The following is a 27,489-nucleotide window of genomic DNA, read 5'->3' as shown; positions in this document are numbered from 1 at the left end:
ATAATGGTTTTGAAAAAGTATGTAAGTTTTAACGATCCAACAAAACAACACAAACTTTAATATATTTTATTAATTCTAAGTTTCTAACACGAATTATAAAAATCTTAGCACATCTGTAACTAGAGCATATAACTACTGTTGATAGATATTAAAACATCCGAACTCCGAAGGAGCTGGCGCCAAAATCTGATCTTTTCAAACCCACTTTAGAAAATTCGATTTTTATGTTTATTTTAATTAATTCGTTATTTTATACCATTTGTATTTTTCGTCATAAAAAATACAAGAAATCATTAGCAATCCCCCTTCTGTTTCATTAATTAAAGTAAGTAAGAGTAATCGTATTAAACTAAACAATAGTAAAAACAAATTATGCTCATGTCAATACTCAACCAATAGATGTGAAAAATAAATCAAACCCTAGAAACTAAATTAAAAAAAAAAAAAAAAAGTAAAAAAATAAACAATAGTGTCCTTCTCCGCACGATTAACACAAAAAAAAATAATGTTTTAAGTAAAGGTATATTAAATAATAACTCCTCTCTCTCTCTCTCTGTCTCTGTTACCAATTATAATTTGTGTTAAGAAGATTTTGATGAATGAGTTCCAATAAAGAAGATAGCGACTCTGAGAACATCCTCCGAAGCGAGATTAAGAAGAAGGTTCTCTCTCTCTCTCTCTTTCTCCTTCAATTATTATCTTCTTTTTTTTTAATTGGAAAATGTCACGACGTGAAACCCATTAATTCTCTCTCAATTTAATTTAAAAATTTACAACATTCCTTGGTTTTTAGTCAATTCTTCCTAACATTTTCGGATCAAGACGATTTGGTAAAGTAGAAGAAGAAGAAGAAGAAGAAGATGCGTCTCATAATAATATGAACTACAGAGGAATTAATGATGACCAATACAACAACAACAACAATGGTAATAATCTCTTTTCTTTAACCTATTTACGTACATCCCAAGAAAACAAAAATCATTCGATTCGATTTTTTTTTTTTTTACATCAAATAATGGAATTTGGATCATTCATACCTTTTTGATAGATTTGGAGCGACGAATGGCTTCTCGGAAGAAATCGGTTCTTGACAACACTTCTCCAATGATTTGGAAGACTGCTTCTGGTATAATTTTGAATCATCTTTTTTCAATGTGTGGTTAGGAATTATTTGATCTTTTTTTTTTTTGTTGGTAACCTACCCATACAATTTTACAAGTTTTCACATGATTACGATAGCGATGTCTAAATCGTAATACATTGTTTTTTTCTTTCCTTCTTGGACTCGTCTCTTCGTCAAGGGTCTTTAATCTAATTTAGGGTTTTCTTGATCCCTTAGTTTTATTTCTAAGCAATGTAAATTTTTAGGGTCTTCTTTTTTATTATTCTCTCCCCTTAAATTTGTTAGAGAGGAAGTCAAGTCCTGGAATTGAAGGCTTGAATCTATCGAGTTTCGATAGACCTATGGCTCCAACTACAGAGATTCGTGAACTCAGGTTTGATATATATCTAATCCAATCTATCTCTCTCTCTCTCTGTGTTTTTTTCTTTTGGTTTGAGATTCTAATTCTCTGTTTTTATGAAATCTCAGGGTGTTTCTAGCTACGTGGAACGTAGGAGGAAGAACACCAAACAATGATCTTAACCTAGAAGACTTCTTACTCGTTGAAGGCACAGCTGATTTATATATCTGTGGGTATGAATATAACTGAAATTCGAAACTTTTATTAGGGTTCATAACAAAGTGTTTCAATCTTTTATAACGATTCTTGTATTGGTTTTTTTCATATTCAGGTTTCAAGAGATTGTTCCTCTAAGTGCAGGAAACGTTTTAGTGGTTGAAGATAATGAGCCTGCAGCTAAATGGTTAGCTCTTATAAGTCAAGCTTTAAACAAACCAAGACAAGACTCTGTTTATTCAAACGCAGCTTACTCTGCTTCAAGAACGACTTCTTCTTGTAGTAGTAGCTGTGGTAATGAAGAATCAAGAACACCAAGTAGTCTTAGTTTCTTTCAAAGACCGAACCTTAAAGTCTTGAGCAGAAACTTTCGTGTCGATTCAAGTCTTTTGAAGACTTGTAACTGTCCGGTTAGTGATAATACTACTACTTCCTCGGTTGGTTGGGAAGCTAGGAGATCGAAAAAGTTTAGTGATCCTACTATGACAGATAACAGTAACAACAACAATGCTGAGGCTGAGAATTTTAGGGTTCATGAGAATTTCTTGTTTGATGATGTTCCTGCGACTACGAAGATGCCTGGACAAATGAGTTATCGGTTGATTGCTAGTAAACAAATGGTTGGTTTGTTTTTGTCTGTTTGGGCGAGAAAAGAGTTGATTCCACATATCTCTCATCTTAGACTTGATTCTGTTGGGAGAGGTATCATGGGTCGCTTAGGGAACAAGGTAAAACAACTTTTCATCCATATATATAAAATCAAAGTTTCTGACATAAGCTTAAGGATCTGAATCTTTGTGTGTGTGTTTTTTTTTTTGCACAGGGATGTATTGCTATAAGCATGTCATTGCACCAAACGAGCTTTTGCTTTGTGTGTAGTCATTTGGCATCTGGTGAGAAAGAAGGTGATGAGCTGAGAAGAAACGCAGATGTAGCTGAGATTCTGAAACATACTCAATTCCCTAAACTCACCAAGAACCCTATTTGTCGCGCACCCGAAAGAATCATTGATCATGAGTATGTTTTTCCTTGAAGTCATAATCGTTTTCTCTCTATACATTGCTAATAAAAAACCGCTAAAGGAGTATGTTTTGGAATTTGCAGCCGAGTACTTTGGCTTGGAGATTTGAATTACAGAGTTGCTTTAACCTATGAAGAGACAAGAGTATTACTAGAAGACAATGATTGGGACACTCTTCTTGAGAGAGACCAGGTTTTGTATTATGAAAATGTTCTTGAAGTCTTTTGAATTCTTAAAATTCTTTTCCCGGTTTACTAACTTCTCTGATCTTTGAATGATTCAGCTAAACATGGAAAGAGGAGCAGGAAGAGTCTTCTCAGGATTCCAAGAAGGTCAAATCTTTTTTGCTCCGACCTATAAGTACTCTCAGAACTCAGATGCTTATGCTGGAGAAATGACCAAGTCCAAGAAAAAACGCCGCACTCCTGCTTGGTATATTATCCAAAGTTCTAATCCTAAACAGTACTGAACCATGTTTACTGTGGTGTTGTTTTTGATTCATAAAAACATTTGTTTTATGTTTGCAGGTGTGATCGGATTCTGTGGAGAGGTGAAGGCATAGAACAGCTTTCATATATTCGTGGCGAATCGAGGTTTTCGGATCATAGACCGGTTTGTGCGATCTTTGCAGTAGAAGTTGATGTGAAGAGTCTGAACAAAGGTAGATTCAGGAAAGGTTATTCTTTAGCGGGTGCAAGATTGGTTGAAGATTGCATTCCACAAAGGCATAGTTTTTATGACTAAGATTTGTTACAATTCTTTTTGAAAATGAAAAAAAAAAAAAAAAAAAAAGGTTTTATTTCTTGATTGATTGTATAGCTTTGGATCATCAACAAAATTTTCTCTGTTTTTGTTCTCTTAACTCTGTTTTTTTTTTAATACATTGTAACAACTAGAGGATATATATATATTCCAAAGTTGAGATATGTTTTCAATCTTGAGACATGTAAACATCTTTGTCTTCACAGCCCATGTCCCATAACGAGAAGGCTTCCTCGTTCATGGTCTGATTCGAATCAGAATGATTTGGTAATTGGTTCAAATCCACTGCTGTTGTTTGATCTTCAAATCCTTGATCAGAACAGTTTAAGTCATGTAACCTCTCGAACCAGAGATAATCTAGCCAGTTTCCATCTTGATTATGATAATCTCTTGTGTCATCTGCTCTCGAGCTGGCGCTGTAATCATCGTCACTTGTAGTCATTGACCGAACATACCCGTCCGAGCCACCGCTACATGGTTCATCGGTTCTTGATTTCCGTAGAGACACTCGATCTCGTGACCTGTCCTCAAGTTCTTGTCCACGAATCCTAAACTCACATCACTTGAAGCACAACTCGAGTTTTGGCAAGTGTATACATTAGATGATACCATTGCCTCTTGTTGTTCCACAAACTCACCTTTTCTCTTGTTACCGAACGGTTCTTGATCGACAAGAAAACATTCTTGATCAGCCCTTTTGTCTTTCCTCATTGACACCGCCGGTTCTTGATCTTGCGCTACAAGAAAACAGGGGTTAAGTGAAGATTCTTTATCGAAACAAGTGAATACTGAAGGTTCTTGATCTCCATCCTTGTCCTCGTCATCTGAGATTGTGAGGCGTTTGAGACGAGCTTCTTCTTGGTTCAACACACGAGACCAAGTATCAGTCTCTTTAGCCATCATCTTATCTTGCAAACACTTGGACTGTCTCGCGAGCCGTCTCACTCTCTCCAAATTCGGCGACATGTGTTTAATCACAGCCGCTAAAACGCTCACTTTCCAAGCTTTTCTAAGGTCGTGCGGTTTTCGATACGGTGGGGGACCGTGCTCAAACGCCGCAGCTCCTTGCTCTCCCCACCATAACTCCGTCCCGTTCGGCCACCACGGTGGAGCCAAACCTTTTTCTAACGGAAACCGCCGTTGCGGGGGCACGCAATGTTGCATCAAAGCTGATAACAAGGACCCTAACGTCGTGTCTTGTAGCTCGTGAAGCATGTGGATATAAGAATTCGGGTCTAGAGATGCGTTTGACGAGATTAACTGAGCAGCCGCTAACGTCAAATAATCAGAGACAGCGTTTGGTGCGGTTTGATCGAATTGAACGTTTTCTTTCCACCAACGTCTTAAACTGTCTGAAGAACCGGTAACCGGTTTACCTTTTTCCGGTACGATTCCGTAAACGAAACCTTGAGCTTTGCAAACTTCCATAATCTTCATCATGTACTTCAACACCGAATCTTGAGAACGAGCCATTTTCTTGCGGCGTGAAGCTTCTGCTCGGCGCACGATAGCGGAGGAGGAGGAGACAGGGGAGGATGCTGACGTGGAAGATGACGACGGCGAAGAGATGACGGAGTTGTGATGATTGTCTCTCTTTTGTTGTTTGAGCTTACACATAAGGTTTCGATCTTTCCACATGCGTTTCTTGAGATCATCGTAGCTGATGTCTTCACCGAAACGATCAAACTCGCCTTCTTCTTCTTCGAAATCATCGTCATCTTCGTCTTGAATTGGACTAAGTGGTTCTAAATCTTGGACCTCCACCATTTTTAGTGTTTTTGAGTGTATAGTTTTTACTATAATTATATATAATAGATTTGTAAAAACAAATGATCCCTTGCGATTGCTCGAGTTTATGTTATATATACGTGATTGATATTGACTTTATTGGCGGTTAAGTTACATGTATAGATCGCGATATCTTGTGACATATATCGTAATTGTTTTGATATTCTGCTTTTAAATAAGAAGGATATATATAATTTAAGTCTATTATATGTAAAAGAGCTTGGAGGAGGTGTGCATGTTGGGAGAGGGACGTGTCGAGATCTGCTCGTCTTGTCTGGAACTAAAATTGCATGTCCTAAGAAAGCAAAACGAAATAAAGTAATGTTTTGTTTTCGGCTCAATATAAAAATAATGTTTTCATGTGGTCAAGAGTTACCTAAAATTCCGCTAGTGAATAAACTTTTTACATCATTAGCTAGGAGAGTCATCCGACAGTTTCACACTTATTAAAGAACAATATGATGTCAGTTTGAAAGTTTTTGAATGTTAAAGGATGGTTTTAATTGATGACAGTTCTAGAGGTTTGGATGTTTGTGAAGAATTTGAGGGATTACATGACCTCTGCAATTACGCCCCCACCACGTTTTACCCACGCCTTTAATATAAAACTCAAAGAAAACATCAATTTGTTTGGTGATACGAGCTATGGAGCTTAGGTAAGTTCATTACTTCATCAATTCGTAACACTTACAAATGTAGTAGTCATAAACGTGGCTTTCCTGACATTTTTATTACTTTGTTTTGTTTTGTTCTCTCGTGGAAACAACAACAACAGATACAAAATACGCATACAAAAGGACTGCAGATTCTTGTCTATCCCGTATAAATTGTTTTTTCTTCTTTGCTTCGAATCAAAAGATCATTCATTGTGATGATATATTATTTGTTCCTTCACATTTTTAGAATCCGACTACTTGAGTATACTGTGAGTAAGCATCGGATTGCATAGCAATTGGTGCTCGAGTAACATGATCAGGTAGCTCGAACGCATCCACTAGTTCCTTCGCCACGTTCCTTACTTGGAAACTCAAATACTCTGTCAGTTTATGAATTGCCTGCAAACAAGAACAAGATTTATGTTTAGAAACCATTTATAATCGAGAAAATGAGTTACTGATACAACAAAACAAACCTTGGCTTTGTTAGGCGCTACATAATCCACGTTACGGTACGTTCCTATATCTTTCCAGATTCGGTCCAACGCGTAAAGATCACATGCTAGTTTCAGAGCAGCTCTTGCACTTGGGTCCGGACAGCTGAAGAAAGTAAACAGGTTTGTAATGAGAGATTTATAAATCTTGATTTAAGGAACGATTTGTGGTGTGATCCTTACTTTTTAACAGCTTCGATGAACTTGGCGAGAATGACTGATTCAATGTGAGATTCTGCAAGTGTCAAGAGATGATTTAAGCATCTGTTCCACGCACCGAAACCACCGAGAGTCTTTGAGTGCTTCTGCAATCTTGCTGCCACATTTTGTAGCAATCGCGATGTTCGATACTGAGGAGACAAATGTAAAGTAAACAATTGTAGTGAATGAAGGCAATAAGAGTCAAGAGAGATTATATAGAGCAAACACATTAACTCACCCGGAAAGCATCTAACTGGAATTTTGGATCTCTTAGATGATCTTCACCTTCCCAACGCGCTGTAACAGGATTTGGCTGAGACAAATAAGCGTTCATTGATTCTCTCAAGTAGCTCCAAGTAGCTGTCAACGCCCCGCCTTGGAACTTCTCTTTATAACGCTTCAATAAATCAGCAGCCACCTGAAAGAAAAATAAACAAAACTATGAGCATGATTATATTCTCAAAAGAAGTGAAAAGTTTCTTAAAAGAGTGAAAGGACCTGTTGAAGAAGCACTGTGTTGTCTCCTTCAAATGTCTGGAAAATGTCATGATCATTTCTCAAGCTTCCAAATCGATTAACAGCTGCGTAACCATGTCCTCCACACGCTTCTCTGCAAACCGAGAGTGACTTGGCGGTGTAAGACGTTACATAAGATTTGAGACCAGCAGAGAGTGCATGGACATCAGCAACCAGTTGCTCATCGTGAGTCTTCTTCATCTCTGCATATTTCTCCACGAGGTATACAGTTGCAAAATGGTATGCATAGGTGGAGGCTAACATCGGCATGAGCTTGTGTTGTTGAGACTGGTAATCGAGAATACTGACCTCAGGTTGCTTTGGAGGACCAAATTGTTGTCTTAGAAGGGAATAACGAATAGCAATCGTTGCAGAGATTTTAAGAACACCAACAGATGCATATGCAAGGCCAACTCGACCACCTACAAGCTCACCAAGTGTTGCCCCAAATCTTTTATTGATCGTTGGCAAACTGCTTGTATACTTGCCATCTCGAGAGACATCTCCAAAACGATTGAGAAGATTATCTCGGGGTATTCTCACAGAACGAAACCTCAACGCACCGTTATCTACTCCATTAAGTCCCACTTTATGTCCACAATCTTGGATTTCAACACCAGGGAGCGTCTGGTGTGTTTTCAAATCCCTTATGGGAACAATGAAGGCGTGAACACCCATATCCGAGACTCCTTTGGAATCATGAGTTGGAAGGATAAGCCTAGCAAAAACAGTGGCAAACTTCCCATGAACAGCAGCATTTCCAATCCACCATTTGATAGCTCCATCATTAGGTGTATCAATTACAAATTCGTCTTTAAGTGGATCAAATGTGGCTGTGGTCTGAAGCCCTTGAACATTTGACCCTTGAGTAAACAAAAGAAAGATACTTAGTACAGGGGCATAACATTAAGACAGAGTATTAGATGCTGAGGAAACATTAGTCATCATCATCACTCACCATGGTGAAGTTCAGTCATGGCAAAGCAACCGGTATAGTCAAGGTTGTCAATGCCATCAAAATACTTGTCCCTATGCTTCTTGGTTCCCAAATTGAGCACAGACCCTCCCCAAAGACTGCAAATATACATGTATAAACAAATCAAACGCAGACTACGAATCCCACATATTTATTAAACTTTAACTCTTACGATACAAAACAAGATCAAACTTTTCCATCGAGAACGACACCACAAAACAAAATCTTAAAATCTCTAAATTTACTCATTCGCAGTAGGAAAAGTTAAAAAGCTTTCAACTTTATAGTTGATAGTGAAGCTAAAAGTACTAAATGACAAAACCAACATCTTCAAATCCAATGACGAAACAAGACAAAGCCAAGTTCTATTCAAATTCACTAACCTGTATTGAACGCCCATCTTAATCCCAAAGGACATATCAACACTTCCAACAGCTTCCATAATCGCGAAATACTTCTCCGGATCATCAGCAACATACCTTAACGGCCTAATCCCAGCTTCCCTAACAAGCCCGAACAGCTGATTCATACACAGCTCCCGATGATCATCCTTGGAGATCTCGATCGGCGTCTGCAAATCGGGGCGGGAATTGAAAAAGTCGAAAACTTTCTCCTGTATATCCATGTGTTTTCCCCTCATATACATCGACAAAGCTTCCCCGTTGACTTCCAACTTCTTCGACGACCTCGACGAACACCTCTCCGCCTGCACCAACAACGGCGGCGAAACAGTCACGTCGGGAGAAATGTGTGAAGACAATCTTTGGATTCTCCTCATCGCAACTAGGTCGGAAGAAGATTCCTCCCTCGGATTCATCATCCCTCGCCGCGATGATTCCATTAAACAAAAAAACTTGAGTCTTGATGATGAAAGGTTTCACCTTTTTTTCTCTTTTGGATTATGAACGGAGAGAAGTGTAATGAATACTTTTACGACAAGGAAGATGACGTGGACACGTAGTTATCGAGATGACGTGGAGATATATTAGTGGATAAAGTTTTGGCTGGTTCTGGTTGTGCTTTTCGAGGTGATCCTTCCTTTCCTGTCTGATAAGATTTTTATTTTGACTTGACGTGGCACAAAGTAGACGAAAACATATGGGCTTTTGTTGTATTAAGCCTAGTGGGTTTTAGATTAGTTTCGGCCCATTAAAAGAGTGCGGGACCGCGCGTGACTCTTCTCTTCCCTCCGCTCCGAGTCCGACGCCCAAATTCGAAACGCAAAAATCTTAGATCGGGGAAATCTTAAGATTAGTTCCCGCCTCAACAACCTCAAACATAAACCCTAATTCTTCTCTCTCTCTCTCTCTCTACTCACACGCCTGTGACTTTTTTTTTTTTTATATTCTTCTTCCGATTAACTCAGCCAACGACGGATGCCAACATTTCATTGGTTAGTAACCCAGAACTCAATTTTGATTTTGTCCCTTTTTGATTTTTAGGGTTCTTCATTTCTCAAATGTTCGAATCGCTTCGGNAACATACCTTAACGGCCTAATCCCAGCTTCCCTAACAAGCCCGAACAGCTGATTCATACACAGCTCCCGATGATCATCCTTGGAGATCTCGATCGGCGTCTGCAAATCGGGGCGGGAATTGAAAAAGTCGAAAACTTTCTCCTGTATATCCATGTGTTTTCCCCTCATATACATCGACAAAGCTTCCCCGTTGACTTCCAACTTCTTCGACGACCTCGACGAACACCTCTCCGCCTGCACCAACAACGGCGGCGAAACAGTCACGTCGGGAGAAATGTGTGAAGACAATCTTTGGATTCTCCTCATCGCAACTAGGTCGGAAGAAGATTCCTCCCTCGGATTCATCATCCCTCGCCGCGATGATTCCATTAAACAAAAAAACTTGAGTCTTGATGATGAAAGGTTTCACCTTTTTTTCTCTTTTGGATTATGAACGGAGAGAAGTGTAATGAATACTTTTACGACAAGGAAGATGACGTGGACACGTAGTTATCGAGATGACGTGGAGATATATTAGTGGATAAAGTTTTGGCTGGTTCTGGTTGTGCTTTTCGAGGTGATCCTTCCTTTCCTGTCTGATAAGATTTTTATTTTGACTTGACGTGGCACAAAGTAGACGAAAACATATGGGCTTTTGTTGTATTAAGCCTAGTGGGTTTTAGATTAGTTTCGGCCCATTAAAAGAGTGCGGGACCGCGCGTGACTCTTCTCTTCCCTCCGCTCCGAGTCCGACGCCCAAATTCGAAACGCAAAAATCTTAGATCGGGGAAATCTTAAGATTAGTTCCCGCCTCAACAACCTCAAACATAAACCCTAATTCTTCTCTCTCTCTCTCTCTCTACTCACACGCCTGTGACTTTTTTTTTTTTTATATTCTTCTTCCGATTAACTCAGCCAACGACGGATGCCAACATTTCATTGGTTAGTAACCCAGAACTCAATTTTGATTTTGTCCCTTTTTGATTTTTAGGGTTCTTCATTTCTCAAATGTTCGAATCGCTTCGGTTTCTAGCTTCCTCTTAGTTTACGAGTCCGAATTTAATAGGGTTTTGTTAAATTTCTTATTTTGGGTGTTAATTGAACTTATTAGGGTTTCTTGATTTAAAAAAAAAAAAAGTTTCGATTTTGGCTTCTTGTTTGAAATTGATAAGTTTTTTTTTGTATTTGTAAAGATGACTGGAGATAGGAGCAGCTTAGTAGTGGCCAAGGAAACACGTCGTCCATTGAGTGATATGACTAATAATGTTCCAAGCAAGAGAGGGCTTTCGTCGCTTCTTGGTGATTTGCTTCTGAAATCTGGTGGTGGTGATGATTCTGGTAAGAGCCTTGTTGCTCGTGAAGGCTCTGGTGTTAAGTTTTCCAAGAGGTTGTGTTTAGTTGTTGACGACTTGGTCAAGGAGAGTACTAGGACTTGTAGTGATACCGTTCAAGGTTCTTCTTCCGAGAATCTCGATGTGAAAGAATCTCAGGGTGAAACCAATGCCGTTGATATGGTTGTTGAACCTTCTAAAGGTGGTGATGCCGTTACGGAGATGTCTGAGAAGGACTCGGACATGACTGTTTGTGGCAGTCAAACTGATGCTGTTACTGGTGAAGACTTAGCCATGACTGTGTTAAGTAGCAGCAATAACAAAGAGGCGGGTTTGTTGTTGTCTAATTCTCAGAGTATCAAATCGTTTGGTATGAACAGGTGTTCCAATGTTGACGGTGTGGGATGTGTTAATCATAATATGGGAGCTGAAGACGAGCTGAAATCTTGCTCTTGTTCTTTCTGCCTGAAAGGTTTGTCTGTTTCTGTAGTGTTGTTTTTTTGTCAATACTGTTTCTTTTATTATAATATGATCTAACTTCGTTTTCTGGATGTAATGAATGTCTTCAGCTGCATATATCTGGTCAGATCTTCACTACCAGGATATCAAAGGTCGATTATCAGGTAAGTGTTAAAATCACACTGCAAAACTCTGATTCGAATAACATTGGTAAATTAAATGTATGGTCATATAAATCGGTGTTTAACGCAGTGCTGAAGAAGAGCCAGAAAGAAGCTAGTGGCTTGATCCGAAGGAATAGTAAAGGAAAGCCAGCGGATCCTTATGGATCTGAAAACTCCAATAACTCCACAAACACAGAAAATGTAATGGGTCAATGGACATCTCTGTTTCTTAACATGGAAGGCATCTTGGCTCGTGAAAGCAACCACCTTGTAAGTTCCTCAGAGCTTCTATTGGATTTTTTTCAGAACGTGACTTGAAAAAGTTTCTAATTTAGTAAAACTTGGTTCTGTGTTTTGATGTCGGTTGTTATTTGATGATCTGCAGCATAATAGCTTTGTAGCCATGAAAGAGTTAAGAGAGAATTGCAAGATTGATTTGGAGAGAGCGACGAAAACAACTCAACACAACAACAGTTAGGTACTGATTGTTCTTTACTGGTTTGAATGTTGTAAGACTCGTGTAACCCTTATTCCTTATATTTCAAGCAACTCATGTGTATGTATTATAACTTCTATTGTCATCATTGTGATGTTGCATCTACGTTTTAGTGTTAGACTCACTTGATTCTTCTAGCAAATTGTATCTGTCCTTTGAGAGTAGGTACAATATTGACCTTTGTGTTTCCATGTATGTCTCTATTCGATTTCTCATCCTTTTGTTGCTGCTTATGTCCCTTACAAACAACTTTTTGGGTTTATTATTATCTAATATGAAGGTTATTATTAATCAAAGTTTCTTATATAAGTATTGTTGGAATTCTAAGTAAAATAAGAGATAGCACCACAATAGGTATTGATAATCAATAGAGGTCCACGGAATCATAATAAATATATTGATTAGCTACCTAATCATGTATATTATTAGATTAGCAATGAAGTAATTAAGAATAGGGAGTATTGATTTGTTTCTGCTTTGACATGCAAAAGGTCAACTATTTAACATTATTTTTAAAAAAGGTTGGCTGTATAGTCAACGAATTAGCGGTTTCACCTCGAATTTTTTTTCTCTGTAGTTTAAATTTCTAATCTAAAAAAGTTCTGTTTAGAATGCTCTTATGCATTTTATCAACTTTAAGTGTTAATACAACATCAACACACTATTACAATAACTATATAAATTTTAGGTCGACTTTACCGATTTTTGTTAAAAATTCTAACACTAAATTTAGGTCCTGATTGGTAACAGACTATTTACTGTTAAAACTTTTTGCTGTAGTTTTTACAGGAAAAACATCATACAGCTAAATCTTTTAAGTAAAAATTTTTACAGTCAAAAATAACAATTGTTACCAATCAGTGTCTATATTTTGTTCTTTCAATTTCATAAAGATTCCTGCAATTTAAAACATATGATTTGTATCAAGAACAAAAAAAACGTAATTGATAAGTGTTTTATTCAGATTTTATGCATGTACGTCCCTGTTTCGTTCCAAAAGCTTCAAGCTTTGTGATGACTGATTAGCCGTTTGGGATAACAGACTCGTATTTGTTATAAAAAAAAAGTTAAAAACTACTAATACAAAATGAGGTTGGTATAAAAATATCTTCAAAAAGCACAAGTGAAAAAAGTAGAGAAGATTCACGAGAAGCAACCCAAGTCCCATGCTTTTCCTGAAGCTAACAAAAGCTCATTAAAAAATATCTAAAGTTATACTATTATAGAGACATTGACCAAAAAAAATCTTATATAATATAGTTTGACATTGAGCCTCATTTCCTTTGTTAAAACTGAGAGCCTCATTTCTTTTATACTATATTATCTTATAATTAAAAATTTCGATATAGTTATTTATTTAAAATGTCTAATTTTCTGAACTAATGAATCATCTTTGTCGGTTTCTAAAGACTAAGGGCATCTTTATAGGCAAAACAGTTTTTGGTGTTCTTAGGTTTAATATATTAGGAAAATAATCTAAGATCAGTAGTTAAGAACTTTTGTTAAAAAGATAGTTATAGGGAGAACACTTAAGATCTTAAAATTTAATAATATAATATTCTTAAACATAAAGCAATTATAAAATCTAATAAATTGATATGTAATATTAGAATTAAACTTATTACAATTATTTAATATTCTTCATCATATTCTTAAACTTATAAACTTATAAATTATTAAAATTATAAAAAAACATTTAAATTTCAAACTTATAAAACTTTTACTAAAATTCATAATACAATACCAAATTTTTATGAAACAACAAAACATTGTAAATTTATTTTAAAAACCAAACAAACATATTATTTAATTAATTAAAACACACAAACATTTAATTTATTGTATACATAGTTCAAGGTCCAAATTTATTCCATATATGCTCAATCAAATCCTCCTTTAGTTTGAGATGTGCTTGTCTATCACGGATCATTGTATGGCCATCACCTAATCCCTCAAGATTTGAAGACATATTTACCGAAAACGTAAGATCCGGAGTAGTTCCAGTTCCATCATCTTGTTGGAATTCTTGTTCGTCATAGAGTGTGTATGAATCTCGTTCATCTTCGACAATCATATTATGGAGTATTAGACATGCTCTCATAATATATGCAATTTTACCCTTTGACCATAAAAGAGCTGGATTCTTAATCATGGCGAATCTAGATTGCAGGACTCCAAATGCACGCTCAACATCTTTTCTTGCACCTTCTTGACGTTCTGCAAACAATTTATGCTTTGGGTGTTGTGGTTGTGGGATGGATTTAACAAATGTTGCCCACTCGGGGTAAATACCATCAGTCAGATAGTAAGCCAGATTATACTCATTTCCGTTGACATAGTACGTAACTTCGGGAGCTCGACCGTAAATAATGTCATTAAAAACTGGTGATTGATCAAGAACATTTAAATCGTTACAAGTACCTGGAGCTCCAAAAAATGCGTGCCATATCCAGAGATCTTGTGAAGCTACCGCCTCCAAAACAATTGTTGGCTTACCGGTGCCTCGTGAATACATTCCTTTCCAAGCGGTTGGACAATTTTTCCACTTCCAGTGCATACAGTCGATGCTTCCAACCATCCCGGGAAAACCCCGCTTTTCTCCATAAAAGAGTAGCCTTTCAAGATCCTCTAGTGTGGGCCGGCGTAGGTATTCAGTGCCAAACAAGTCCACTATTCCGACGACGAAATGTTCCAAACATTTACGAGCAGTACATTCAGCAAGACGTATATATTCGTCAACCGAGTCCGTTGCAGCCCCATATGCTAATAGTCGAATTGCTGCAGTACATTGTTGTAGCGGTGAAAGACCATTCCGTAAGGTTGCATCCCTTTTTGGCTTAAAATATGGAACTTCTTGACTGAGACGATCCACAATACGCAAGAACAATGGTTTGTTCATTCGAAACCGTCGGCGGAATTGGCGAGCATTGTATGTCGGATTATCAGAAAAATAATCGTTCCACAAACGTTCATGCCCTTCTTCGCGTTTTCTATCGATGTATGTACGCGGTTTCCTTTCGGCAGGAGTTTCCTCTTCAACAGCTTGAAATTGGTTATTAAATTGCTCTTGAAAGTATTGGTTTAAACTATCGTTATTGGCATCATAATGGAAGTGAAAATCACACAACACTTACTAAACCGCAACACCAATGAAATAAACAAAGTTTAAAACCTTTCCTATATAAACAACAACTACACTCAATTCATCAAAGTTTACTGTCAATATACACTTACCTTGTGATTACTTACGTTTGATGATGCAGGTTTGATGATGAATATCCGATTTAATTTCCCATGTATAACCTTCACCTACAAGGCTCATAAACAAACAAGCAAAATTGATTAATGTTCCCACTCAAACATAAGCGTAATTGACTTACAAGGTTCGACTCAAACAACACACGACACTTAAAATAATCTCTAATTCAAAGACACGATATTGAACCCTAAAGCAAAGGCTAAAACATCAACAAAACTGACTCACTCAACACACGACACTAAAAAGGTTTGACTCAAACAACAGATGACACTCAAAATTGACTCTAATTCAAAGACACGAGATTGAACCCTAAACCAAAGGCTAAAGCATCATAAAAACTAACTCAAACAACACAACACTCAAAATTGACTCAAACAACACACAACTCTCAATATTGACTCAAAACCTAATTCTAATTCATAGATCTGAAAAACCCAAATCGATGAAACATCGATGAAATTAGGGAGATGTGATTACCTTCGCCTTTGTTTACCGGAGATGAGATTTGCGAGCCACTGGAGACAGAGGAGACGATTAGACGGAGAGATCGCCGATGAGACAGAGGAGACGAGTAGACGGCGATACGATGGAGACAGAGTATACGAGTAGACGGCGATACGACGGAGACAGAGTAGACGGAGAGATCGCCGATGAGACAGAGGAATCACTGGACTTCGACGAGGAGACAGCGGAGATGAGATCGCCGTTTCGGCGTTTTGTAGTTGGGAGAGAAGAACGGAGATGAGATCGCCGTTTCGCCGTATCGTATTTGGGAGAGAAGAAAAAAAAATTCTTTGTCGACAATACCAAAGAGACTCGATATCTCTCCACCGACCAAAATAATTGGCCAATAAAAAATCCCCACGTCGCACAAGAACAGCCTAAAAACTGTTCTGAAATAAGAACAGTTTTGCCTATGCTAAACCCACTATTCTTTATTTTTGAATTTAAAAAGCCCAAGAACAGTCTGCCTGTTCTGGCGTTAAAAATGGCCTAAAGAAGGGAGGAAGAGGAACCGAAGAAGTTGTTGTGCTAAAATTGAGAGTGAAGGTGCCTTCCGTAGTTTACAAGTCTAATCCACGTAGGACACAACGTGCAAACACGTCTACGTTGGCACTTTTTGATTTCACACTCAATGCTGATTGGTTCCAATCCTATTTTGTTTACCTTTCATGATTTTATCCTACTTTACACATACTCCCTTTTCACAATTAGGATTATAAACAAAACAAAAAAGTCTCAAAAGTTCAATATCTAACATGTTGATTACAGTCATAATTTCAAATTCAGCTCCTTCTTGTTTCATTCTTCAACTTGAATGAGTACTATGTACACCTGTAAAAAGGCAAATATAGTTGTAATTTGGATTCTCAATACTACTACTAACTTTGCTACTTTGCTTCACTTGAATTGACTATGCTAAAAAACTCAACACATTGTAAAAATTTATATTTTTGCCCTGAGTAATTGAGACACTCAATAAAACAGAAAACGAATTAAGTAGACATAACAATTGTCAACGCGTTTATTTCATACTAATATTATTATTTAAATGCGTCATTGACTTAACCACAGAAAGAAAAAACCCCATGGCCGAAACGAACACACATATATAAGCCAAAGTTTATGGCGAAACTATCAAACCCAAGATCGTGAATATTTCAAATATAAACAAAAGAATCATATATCTTTGTTTCTCACCTTTTTTTTTTTGTTTTTGGTTAACAAATGGCAATAGCTTTAAACATGAATGGTTACATAGACGAGTTCACATTAGCTCTTGAACCATTCATGAAGGTAAGTTCATCTTCTTCTCCTACCTCTTCTTCAAACCCAAAAACTTTTACTCCTAACTTCATCCCTACTAATAATATTAATAACCAAGTCTTCCCGGTATCTAACCAACCCGGTCCGATTGGGCTAAACCAGCTCACTCCAACTCAAATCCTCCAAATTCAAACAGAGTTACATCTCCGTCACAACCACCAATCTCGTCGTCGTAGTGGTCATCTCCTCACAGCTAAACCAACCCCAATGAAGAAAACCGACGTGGCAACCAAACCGGTTAAGCTATACAGAGGCGTAAGACAAAGACAATGGGGCAAATGGGTAGCTGAGATTCGGTTACCTAAAAACCGAACCCGGTTATGGCTCGGTACGTTCGAAACGGCTGAAGAAGCTGCGTTAGCTTACGATCAAGCTGCACATAAGATCAGAGGAGACAACGCTCGTCTCAACTTCCCAAACATTGCTCTTCAAGGAGACTACTACAAACAGACATTGTCTCCGTCTATCAAAGCAAAGATCGAATCCATCTGCAACAGTTCCTCTGATCTTCTTCCTCTGCCTCAGCTCAAGAAACAAACCAAAACAGAGGAGGTGTTCTCTGGTTTTCATTATACGGGTCCTAAACCAGAGAAAGTACCGGTATATGGGGATAAATTCGGATCCGGGTTGTCGGGTTCTTCTCCTGAGTCGGATATAACGTTGTTGGATTTCTCAAGCGACTGTATGAAAGAAGATGAGAGTTTCTTGATTGGTTTGCATAAGTATCCTTCTTTGGAGATTGATTGGGACGCTTTAGAGAAACTCTTCTGAATCCCATTCGAGCTTCTTAACTCTCATTTATTTCTAAATTTGTTAGAAGTTTATTATTTTTCAGAGCTTTGTTAATGGTTGTAATGGAAGTTCTTGATGGTTGCAGAGAACCAGTGATTAACCTAACTCTGTTTCTGTTTGTTTATAATGGGCCAAGTATTGGGCTATATATATTTTAAGAGCCCAAAATCTTTAATTAAAGTCGAATCCAATATAACTTATGGACTTCTTTTTTTATAACGGACTTGAATTATTTGAAGGGAAAAAAACAATATCCAATACTTTCATAATTGTTTGTTTAGTCACTACAAAAAAATTAGATGTATTGTATCACTTAAATTGCATCACACAAATAAATTATATATTTTTAAATTGTTTATTTACAAGTGAAGCAAATATATATGACATAACATCAATTAACATAAGTGATGTTATAATTATCTAATTTAACATCATTTAGTTGAAATTATTTTACTTTTTATTAGATTGTATGTTTTTTTAGAATTGATATAAAATATAAATTTACATTATTTAGATAATTGATGTATTTATTTATTTATGGTAAAATCACTTTTTAAACGATTTAAAATTTACATTAATAAAAATTAATGTTAAAATTAATTATATTAAAAGAATTAATATACAAATATATTTGTTTTTTAAAACAAAAATCAGATACTTTCAAAATCCATTTTACCAAATAATTGACATAGAGCTAAACCCCATGCCCTTTTCTTTTCAAGTTTTTTTTTTTTTTGTGCAAACTTTTTCAAGTTTCTAAACTCATAATTATTGTAGGAGAACAGTTGGTACGTTTGGCATTTGTAATAGCACATACATACCTATTTGAACATACCTATTCAAATAAAAAGGTATGTTCTACAAACTCAAATCTCATGGTTAGTTTTGAAATAAACCTTTTGTTTATTATTCTTTGCATAGCTAATATTTATATTAGATTATCTTGTCATAGCTTGTTTCCTCATGGGCTGTTTGTATTTAAACTAATTATGGTATAATTTAACATCAAATTTGAGATTTAAGCTGAAGTAATTGGGCATAATTGGATAATCTGAAAATTTTGTTTCTCTCATATAATTTCCCCCTTGATGAAAACTTGTTTGTATTGGATAGTATGTGATACGATGCATACATATATCTATTTCTAAATTCTAAAAGTTTAAAAATTTTATGGTTGTTTGATGAATTTCTAAAGTTTGCAGATTATACTAATCTATTTTTCAGGTTTGATGGATAAGTCATGGATTAAAAACCCACATTTATCTCAAAATTACATAATAGGAATATAAGGGTTTTTGGATTTGGTATTTGGTCCATCAATAGTAACCATGATGAAATGTACATCTAACCCTGGTTCTCTGGTATAATCTAACCATGGTTTTCTGATAAAATATAAGTCGAAAGAGATATCGAAGGTGATTTGATGCACTAGTTATACACTTTTTAACTAGTTGTAATTATTTTTTTGACTTGTTAGAAGGAAAAAAAATAGAAAACCAAAAGATTTTAATGACATATAACTAAAAAAATATCCAAATAACCTTATCATTTTAGACGTTGAGAGTGACCAACAATAATCAAATTACCAATGAAATTCTTTTAATATGTCAAATTTAAAGAACTAATTAACCATCTTGGTTAGTTGAGAATGTCAGAGAAATGGGTAAAAACATTAACACGTGTCGATAAAATGTGGCTCCCCATTGTTAAGTCATTCTTATTCACATGCATCACCATGTGCACATTAAATCATATACTACTACTAACATAGGTTCATGATCCCTTTTTTAAAAATGAAGATTATAAATGGCTGATTTCGTAGCGTGGACCGACATTTCCAACGGTGACACGTGTTAAGGATCTACGAGAAGTCCAACATGCATATATGCATGGTGAGAGACAAATGATATGGACATGAAGTGGAACACGTACTTAACATGTAGGTTCTCATGCGGTGCAAGTAACTGACGAAATTTTTGTCTTTTCTTTTTATTTATATTTGATAAGATAGAAATTGTACTATCTTTACTTATATATAAAATAAAAAAGTTTGGAAGTTGAAGAATTTGTCACGACTCGGTCTTTGTTCGCACAAAGTACTCTGCATCTTTTCATGTCGCGAAATAAAAGTTACGGACCTACCAAGGATATGTGTCTAGGTCTCACTAGTCGACAATCTACATCATTCATTTTTTTTCTAGTTATATTTTGATTAAAAATATGAAGAGGAATACGTACAAGAACTAAAAATATGATTATATATTTCATAAAAATGATACACATTTTGCATTGTAGTTTTACAAAAGGTATCATCTATATATATACCCCCCCCTTCCCTTACAATAGCCTAACTTGAAAAGTAAAAAATTTGCCTTCAAGCAATAAAGATAGAAGGCTACAAAAATATATATATACCCCCAAGTTGATAAAAGTTCCCTGTTTTTCTTGTTCATATAATCTCTTTTTCTAAAAGAAAAGAATTATGATGAACAAGATCAACCTATATGAGGATCTTGTACAATGTTCCATCATAGGTTAGGGATGTACATATTATCTATATATATATATGCACCTATGGTTACGATTATTATTTATTTAATTAAAAAGACTACTAAATGTACTCCATTGCCCCTTCCACGTTTATTGCTGCGTTTGTTTCCACTCCACCAACCGTCTCAAGAAATCCATCACCTGTACATATACATTACACGAAGGTCATTATAACTGCGTAACTCGTACGTATATACATACGGTTTGATACATCTATTATTTTTAGGTTAACTAAAAAAATCTATTTTGTTTTTGCATAATAGTATATAAGTACTTGCCTCAGGTGGGTCTTGCAAAGAATACGACGCACTGGTGTCTTTGGGGAACTTGGAGACAAGAATGCCAAAGCCTTGTTCTCTCTCTCGTAGCAGCTAATTTAGTTTAAAACGCAATTAGTGTATGACATTTGGTTATATATATCGGGAGTATTATTCACAATAACTTCGAATAATTACAACAACAACAACAAAAATTTGTATACCTTAAATGCATCTTCATCGGTTTTGTCATCACCAATGTAAATCGGAAATACTTCGTTACAGTTTTCAAATCCTGCAACATATACAGAGTTCTAAATTTAGAATTGAATATTCTAATTTTGAAAAAGGCACATTCATGAGCCATATTTATTGTTTGATGAAAAAGAGTCTCACCGAGTGACTCCAACAAAAACTCAAGAGCCTTGCCTTTGTCCCATTTAACCATAGGTCGGATTTCAAACACCTGTTTAAAGTACAAATTACTTTCCAAATCATATGAATTTAATTATAAAAACTAAGATACGTTAATCCAACATCCACCAACAAGAAGATGTCACGTCATAATACCTTTCGACCTTGAGACAGTTTCAACGTCGGATAGTTCTTTACCACCGACCGAACTTTTAAAGCCAGTTCGCTCCATTTCTGATTTTTAAAGAAAATTATTCACCGTATTAGTTTCGATTTTTTACAAACATACATTAATCGGATTTTTTTTTTCTACTTTTTTTCTCTTACCTTCTCGTCGACACAACGGAAGTGAACAGAAAGACAGAACTTGTTGTTCTCCACTTTGGCTCCTGCTGTTGATTTGGTTTTCTCCACTAATTGTTTATAAACCTGAAGAAGAAACTTTTTAATTATATTTGAAGTACTAAAAGATTAAATACACACAGAGAGATGATAAAACAAAATTTAATAATAACACAAATTTATTTACCTCATCTATCATGGGAAGAAAGTCACCGGCTGGTTGGTATAAAACAGATGGTTTATCCTAAAAGCCAAAAAGTAAATTTTTGATTAAACAAAACAAAACTAAGGGAATTCAGGATTAAAATTTAACTACTCATTGGTGTGTAAGAATTTACCTTATTGTATCTTGAGAAACCTTTAGTTGGCCCCTTAATGTCCATTCCATGGCTTCCAGCATAATACAGTTCTGCTAGCTTCACAAAGCTATAAACCTACAAAAATAAAACATATCAGATTTTAATTGGTTCATTAACAAATTTAGTAACAAAAATGAGAAATAAAAATATTTATACAAAATGTACCTTGTCAATGCATCTACCAGTGACTATAGAAGTTGGAAAAGACTTGGCCATTTTTTTCACTGTTCTTCTCATCTGTAAACACACAGAACAGATATTAATATCTACAAAAAGATAGAGAGTTGAGCAACAAAAAAAAGATTAATTATAACAACCTTGCTAGACATGAAAGCTCTGTCTGGATCATCCACGATGGGAGAAAGAGTACCGTCATAATCAAGAAACATGACGATTTGTTTTCCTCTTGCAGCTTCAGTGACACGCTCGAACATGTCTAGTGCTGATGGATGTCGTTTCTGGTAGGAATCAAATAATACTTATTTTTAGCAATTAATGCAAGAAACAGAGTTTTTTTTTTTAACGGACACCAAAAAAGTGTGTGAAGGAAGGAGCTTACGATCCAAGAATTGAGTTCTTCTTGTGCGGAGAGAGAAGGAAGTGATTTAAGATGGGTAGGAGAAGAAGCTCTCATGGAGTCAACCCAAGAGGTAAGTCTTTGACTTTGAGCTCCATTGATCTCAAGGTTTTTGAGGAGTTTTTTCTTGGAGATTGAGATGTAACCAGGAGCAGTCGGTGGCTTTTGAGCGGAAGGAGTAAAGACCGAGGAGTTGGACACTGTAGATACAGTTATGATCCCTGTCTTTGCGTCTGATACGACGACGTTTTGGCTCACCATTTTATAAAAAAAACTATGAAACAGAGGAAATTAAAACAGGGGATTTCCCGAACAGAGGAGGTGAAGTGAGATTGAGTGTTCTTCTCGACAATAATCAGAATCTTGAATTGAGAAAATCGGAGACTGAAGAGAAACGGTAGTTGTTGAGAACAAAGGAAGGAAGGAAGAAGAAGTGAAGTTGCTCTGTTTTGTTTTTAGGAATCTGGTAAGTGTTTCTTGAAGTGTTCGAAGAGACGAGAGAAAGAGATAGTGTGGGAAAGATGCGAGGACCAAGAGGTGGGTTTTATAGAAGAAGCACAAAGCCATCACAGAGAGAGAGAGTCTTGTATACAAGTTTACAAGTGGGAGCCATGGGACCGAGGTTCTTATGTGGGGGACCTACAAAGCCGGCCCAGGCTTGTTGAGCCTTGAGGGAGGAGGAGGAGGTGGTGTGACTCTTCTCTTTGTCTTAATGGTGCCTTTATAATGCCACGTGTCCCCAATGCAAAGGAAGCACCCACCTTCACCTCTCCCTCTCTCTGTGTCTTTTTATTCGTCTAGGTCGTATTCGTATAATATGTTTTTTAATAACCTCACGACGTCGAATCATATGATATAAAAATAAAACTGAAATAATCGAGTTGTTTTTTTATAATTTCACTAACCAATTAATGTCCACATCAACATAGATATCAACCGTTTTTAAAATTTAATGAGACATTTTTTATACCCATAATATACAAACCAAAAGCTTTCACGATCTACATATATTATTATTGTATTTATACACATGGATGGAACACATACTCTAAATTATTCCCCAAAACAAAAAAAATTGCTTCGTTTTCAATAAATAATTTACTTTTTATGATACATTATTGAAATCCGAATACTAAATTATATACAACATATAAGTTGCCTTGGCAATAACCACACCATCTAAGCTTGACGACTTCACCGATTTCATAAACAAATCAAAATGACTGTATGAGCCGGACCCCTTGTGAAGTTGTGATGCATGATACAGCTACACGTACGATACTTAAAAATGACATTACATTTTATTAACATAAAATCATCATATTGTAATAAACCAATATCTCTCTCGAACTTTCTTTTATACCTAACTTTTGTTCACGAATTGACAGGAAAAATAGTTTATGGAAATTTTTTCAGAAAAGATACAAACATTTTTTTTCAAAAAAAAAATATTATTATCGTAATTATTGAAAATTTCGAACATACAAAATAAGTTTTTAGAGCTATCGAAGCAATCGTTCAATAGACACTAAACCTAAATTTATAATCGAGAAATAAAACTGTATCATCCTGTAATATATTTTTTTTAATGTGCTTCGTCATGGAATACGAATATATTTTTTTTTTACAGGATTAAGAAGGCTAATATCCATACAAAGATGCGAGAAACGAGCAATCCCGTGCTTTAATAGGATTGACCCTTCGAGAAAGTTTTAGTCGATCCGGGTTTCAGCATTGGTCTCAGAACAGTTTGAATTTGATTGTAAGTTGTAACGCTTCTTGTTTTTTTTGCACGTGGATATTGGACCGTTATCTGTTCATTGGATTTATCTCGCGACCCCATTCGGTTTTGGTACTTATCAAATTATGTTGTCTTTATTAGTGATAAGTTTTGGGTTTTGTTATAACATATCAGACTGTAACTGAAACGGTGTGTGTCATTCTAGTGAAATATACATGTGTCATCGCATGCATGTGTGTAAAATATGCAAATGTGTGCATTCACATCTACAATGCTTATTAGATGTTAGAAAGAAGCTTTATGAAATTTAGTAAGGGTGTAATTATTTGTATAATATATAATTAAAAAGTGTAACTCGAAGACGCCCCTTGTCTTTGAAAACCAAAAGCACCCATTTTTGTGCTAACCTCAAAACCAGCTGCGGCTGCAAAGCATATTATATCATTTACTAGTGATATAATTGCAAAATTTTCCACTATCTCCATTCATATTCAAATTAGTTTGACAGTATAACTTTTATTTCATTCCGTTTAATGCTAACAACATAAATGGACTATATATGTTTTTTTTCTTTTTGTCAACACAGCTATATATAGATATGGTTTTCTGCATACGAAAATAGTAAATCTGTACTAGTACTATTTGATATTTCGGTATATGTAAGTGTATAACTTGAAAACGAAAAAACAATACTAGTAGTCTTTTATAAATGGGTTATCCTAAATATATACTATATCATATACGTGTGTTTGCTAAACCTGTGGACTCTCTGTATTACTAATACGCATGTAATCAAATCGAACCCGTGGATCGCGTGGGAATATGCTCTTACTAGTTTACTACATCCCTATTATTGGATTAAAAATAATACTCGGTCAAAAGAAGTATGGGTTTGACATTGGAATGAACAAACTCGAATGTTTTTTTATTATTTCTAGAAACTCGGAGAAATGTAAATGTAAGTTTAAAAATAGAAAAATGGGCAGTAAATTTACTTAGGGGGGAGGAGGGAGAGTCGGTTGGTCAAGAATTCAATATCTTACGAGGAATCTGTGTGTTATTCAAGGAAAGTTCAGTCTTCTGTTTGATCACGTTTATGGTTTGAAGCTAGCTGGTCAATGGCACGATCACACGAAGCCAATAGACTATATTATTTGTTTGACTATAATGCCGAATAAGATACTTGGAGATGGGAAAGGAACGTTTGACTTTAATTCTGTTCAACACACTAAGAACATTTAAAGATACTACTAGCTTCTAACATTTTTATCAAAACCATTTAGTTTCAATTGAGTAATGAATCTTTATAACACCTCTTTTGAAGTTTTTATCTTCGGGATTAAGAAAAAAACCGAATTTTCTAATAAATGCTTACCAAACGCGGATTCATAATTCAACATAGCCAACAAACCTTTTTTGAATTAAAACTGATTGTTCAGTCAGATTGAAAATCTATTCGTTAGGGAACTCTTTTTCCAATAAGCTATATATATTCGTAATATACACCAAAATCAGAATAAACGGAACTTTTAATATAATTTCATCTAATGAACTTAAGATTCCGTAATATTTGCTTTATACTATATCATATACGTGTGTTTGTTTGAAGATTATATTATATGCATTATGAAAAAAGAACAGTCAAACCATCAGAATACTAGATGGACACATTGGACAGTCTCTCAAGGAATCATCTCTTAACAAGATTAATAAATAAGTATTTTTGATTTCTTAGGATCTTATTCGTTTTGCCATGTGCCTCTAATTTTTTTCCGATTCGATGTATGTTGAAAAAATTACTCGAGCCTGATGTGAACGCGATCAATTCAAGGATATATTTGTAAAAAAATCATTCCGGTTTTGGTTTAAAGCTAACATTCATAGAAAGTTTTTTCTTTTCTTTTAACAAGGCTTAAAATAGTTCAAAAGTTTAATGTGAAAAAGAGGGATATTATTGTTGATTATTTGAATTACTTGTCATCCAAGATATATAATTCAGATATCTAATTGACGATGACGTAAGCAAGTATGTAATGTTTGAAGAAAGAGGCTTCACGGGCGATCCTATTCCCATAGATTCGGATTCTTTCGATCCTTTGTTTCAATTTTGCTTATGGAATTACACTTTTACACATATTATATATCAAACTATTATTTGGTTTTTGTTAAGAAATCAAACTATATTTTTTATTAGTATAAGGACTAAGGTTCTGAGTCTTCTGACTGGTACCCAATTTATTACTAAGTTATAAAAACTGGAAAGCAAACCCGTGTTTTCCGGCTGAATCAACGCCTTTGAACATCTTCTTACATTGTTATTCGTTTAAATTTAGGTTTAATTGTTTTTCATTTAAACATCTATAATCTTTTTCGGCGACGATTCAACATATAACTAATGTCTCAAAAAGTTAGATTGTGAATTAGTTAGCTACACGTGCATGCACTTCCCCGAAGTTTACGAAACTTCTCTTGACCTTATAGATGGTGCTTCACTTATACTGATGTTTTTTCCTCAACAGAAATTTTTCTTATTTGACGAAAAATGTTTATTTAAGAAAACAGTTACCTCATCATAAATTGGGGTTATACATAGTTTTCAAGTTTTCTATTCGGTTGTATCAATTATTGTAACTATAGGTTGTTGTGGAAGTCAATTGAAGTGTCAGGATAAATCGCCGGCCATGGACCGGACCGAGAGTCCAAAAAGATTCAAAAAGGTTCATAACGTGTCAGGAGCTTGTCCCTCGCTGCCCAAACCATATGACTCGTCTGAATCTGTCCCTCTTTCTAAACCGACACCACACGTGTGGACCGTGTGGTCTACTTCGGTACGTGTCCCTATTGAAACACAAAGCCCTCTCTAGTGGTCGGCAGATTCTTTAGTTCTATTTTATTATCTTCACACAAGAAAAAAAAAAAACATAGCAAGTATAAAAAGTAATACTAAGAGATGCATTCATCGTACGTGCACGCACCAAGTCCACATGTTCGGCTCTTCCCGACTGATCCCATCAATAGGTTACAGACTTTGTTGATAGTTTTCCAGAGGGTAATAATTTTTTCCCCGAAAATAAGATGGTTTAGTTAAATTTAAATACTAGTGTTCTTTCATTGTAAAGTCAAATAAATTACTGTTTAGTCCATATCATGGAACTAATACGTAGAAAACAATATTTGAAAAACATTCTGAATTACATGTATTCAGTTGCCTACTTGTATACCCAAAATCCCTAATGATTATGGTACATGGAAGCTTAAAACTAGTGGCAATAATAGAAGGTCAAAATCAGTTGGGGACATTCAACGTGTCTAAATTGACATGAGGTTTTTGGCATATTGGCCAAGTTATTGCTATTTCCTTTTCTATGTAA

At 35.7% G+C, this 27,489-nt stretch overlaps 5 protein-coding genes and 1 pseudogene across 7 annotated transcripts; 3 read left to right on the top strand and 3 right to left on the bottom strand.

Moving 5' to 3' along the window:
* LOC104742906 (type I inositol polyphosphate 5-phosphatase 5-like) lies at nt 562-3,494 on the top strand. The gene is made up of 10 exons (XM_010463992.1): nt 562-662; nt 794-926; nt 1,049-1,126; nt 1,409-1,496; nt 1,592-1,696; nt 1,795-2,407; nt 2,503-2,696; nt 2,784-2,892; nt 2,984-3,132; nt 3,228-3,494. The coding sequence occupies exons 1-10, from the start codon at nt 600-602 to the stop codon at nt 3,442-3,444; spliced, it is 1,749 nt and encodes a 582-aa protein (XP_010462294.1). The 5' UTR covers nt 562-599; the 3' UTR covers nt 3,445-3,494.
* On the bottom strand, nt 3,478-5,398 carry LOC104742915 (annotated as a pseudogene).
* Nucleotides 5,950-10,013, bottom strand: LOC104742877 (acyl-coenzyme A oxidase 2, peroxisomal). 2 transcript variants are annotated; one of them, XM_010463964.2, is made up of 8 exons: nt 9,579-10,013; nt 8,477-8,572; nt 8,076-8,191; nt 7,100-7,980; nt 6,840-7,019; nt 6,584-6,750; nt 6,383-6,506; nt 5,950-6,305 (listed from the first exon to the last, which is right to left on the bottom strand). In XM_010463964.2, the coding sequence occupies exons 1-8, from the start codon at nt 9,938-9,940 to the stop codon at nt 6,150-6,152; spliced, it is 2,082 nt and encodes a 693-aa protein (XP_010462266.1). In that variant the 5' UTR covers nt 9,941-10,013; the 3' UTR covers nt 5,950-6,149. The 2 variants fall into 2 exon arrangements, with proteins under 2 accessions (XP_010462266.1, XP_010462257.1); XM_010463955.2 differs by lacking the exon at nt 9,579-10,013 and having other exon boundaries at nt 8,477-9,007.
* LOC104742889 lies at nt 9,284-12,231 on the top strand. 2 transcript variants are annotated; one of them, XM_010463981.2, is made up of 5 exons: nt 9,284-9,486; nt 10,744-11,353; nt 11,451-11,504; nt 11,593-11,774; nt 11,890-12,231. In XM_010463981.2, the coding sequence occupies exons 2-5, from the start codon at nt 10,744-10,746 to the stop codon at nt 11,980-11,982; spliced, it is 939 nt and encodes a 312-aa protein (XP_010462283.1). In that variant the 5' UTR covers nt 9,284-9,486; the 3' UTR covers nt 11,983-12,231. The 2 variants fall into 2 exon arrangements, with proteins under 2 accessions (XP_010462283.1, XP_010462275.1); XM_010463973.2 differs by lacking the exon at nt 9,284-9,486 and adding an exon at nt 10,332-10,492.
* LOC104742868 (ethylene-responsive transcription factor ERF057-like) lies at nt 16,955-17,857 on the top strand. Its single transcript, XM_010463943.1, has one exon. The coding sequence runs from the start codon at nt 16,988-16,990 to the stop codon at nt 17,855-17,857; it is 870 nt and encodes a 289-aa protein (XP_010462245.1). The 5' UTR covers nt 16,955-16,987.
* On the bottom strand, nt 20,127-22,915 carry LOC104742860 (probable trehalose-phosphate phosphatase J). The gene is made up of 11 exons (XM_010463930.2): nt 22,360-22,915; nt 22,118-22,258; nt 21,966-22,037; nt 21,780-21,875; nt 21,629-21,685; nt 21,427-21,528; nt 21,256-21,333; nt 21,082-21,151; nt 20,910-20,980; nt 20,707-20,799; nt 20,127-20,569 (listed from the first exon to the last, which is right to left on the bottom strand). Exons 1-11 carry the CDS (start codon nt 22,636-22,638, stop codon nt 20,519-20,521), a joined length of 1,110 nt encoding a protein of 369 aa, XP_010462232.1. The 5' UTR covers nt 22,639-22,915; the 3' UTR covers nt 20,127-20,518.

This window comes from Camelina sativa, chromosome 2 (genome assembly GCF_000633955.1).
Source record: "Camelina sativa cultivar DH55 chromosome 2, Cs, whole genome shotgun sequence".
Taxonomy (NCBI): domain Eukaryota; kingdom Viridiplantae; phylum Streptophyta; class Magnoliopsida; order Brassicales; family Brassicaceae; genus Camelina; species Camelina sativa.
This window is presented reverse-complemented; position numbering and strand designations above follow the sequence as displayed.

Excerpts from the sequence above, each read along its gene's own strand:
- LOC104742906 (XM_010463992.1), top strand. The coding sequence starts at position 600 with ATGAGTTCCAATAAAGAAGATAGCGACTCTGAGAACATCCTCCGAAGC. Across the intron at positions 927-1,048 it reads ATACAACAACAACAACAATG|ATTTGGAGCGACGAATGGCT; the intron begins GTAATAATCTCT and ends CCTTTTTGATAG. Across the intron at positions 1,497-1,591 it reads ACAGAGATTCGTGAACTCAG|GGTGTTTCTAGCTACGTGGA; the intron begins GTTTGATATATA and ends ATGAAATCTCAG.
- LOC104742877 (XM_010463964.2), bottom strand. The coding sequence starts at position 9,940 with ATGGAATCATCGCGGCGAGGGATGATGAATCCGAGGGAGGAATCTTCT. Across the intron at positions 7,981-8,075 it reads CATGACTGAACTTCACCATG|GGTCAAATGTTCAAGGGCTT; the intron begins GTGAGTGATGAT and ends TGTTTACTCAAG. Across the intron at positions 7,020-7,099 it reads ACACAGTGCTTCTTCAACAG|GTGGCTGCTGATTTATTGAA; the intron begins GTCCTTTCACTC and ends TTTTTCTTTCAG.
- LOC104742889 (XM_010463981.2), top strand. The coding sequence starts at position 10,744 with ATGACTGGAGATAGGAGCAGCTTAGTAGTGGCCAAGGAAACACGTCGT. Across the intron at positions 11,354-11,450 it reads TTGTTCTTTCTGCCTGAAAG|CTGCATATATCTGGTCAGAT; the intron begins GTTTGTCTGTTT and ends GAATGTCTTCAG. Across the intron at positions 11,775-11,889 it reads CTCGTGAAAGCAACCACCTT|CATAATAGCTTTGTAGCCAT; the intron begins GTAAGTTCCTCA and ends GATGATCTGCAG.
- LOC104742868 (XM_010463943.1), top strand. The coding sequence starts at position 16,988 with ATGGCAATAGCTTTAAACATGAATGGTTACATAGACGAGTTCACATTA.
- LOC104742860 (XM_010463930.2), bottom strand. The coding sequence starts at position 22,638 with ATGGTGAGCCAAAACGTCGTCGTATCAGACGCAAAGACAGGGATCATA. Across the intron at positions 22,259-22,359 it reads AAGAACTCAATTCTTGGATC|AAACGACATCCATCAGCACT; the intron begins GTAAGCTCCTTC and ends GATTCCTACCAG. Across the intron at positions 21,686-21,779 it reads GTTTCTCAAGATACAATAAG|GATAAACCATCTGTTTTATA; the intron begins GTAAATTCTTAC and ends TTTGGCTTTTAG.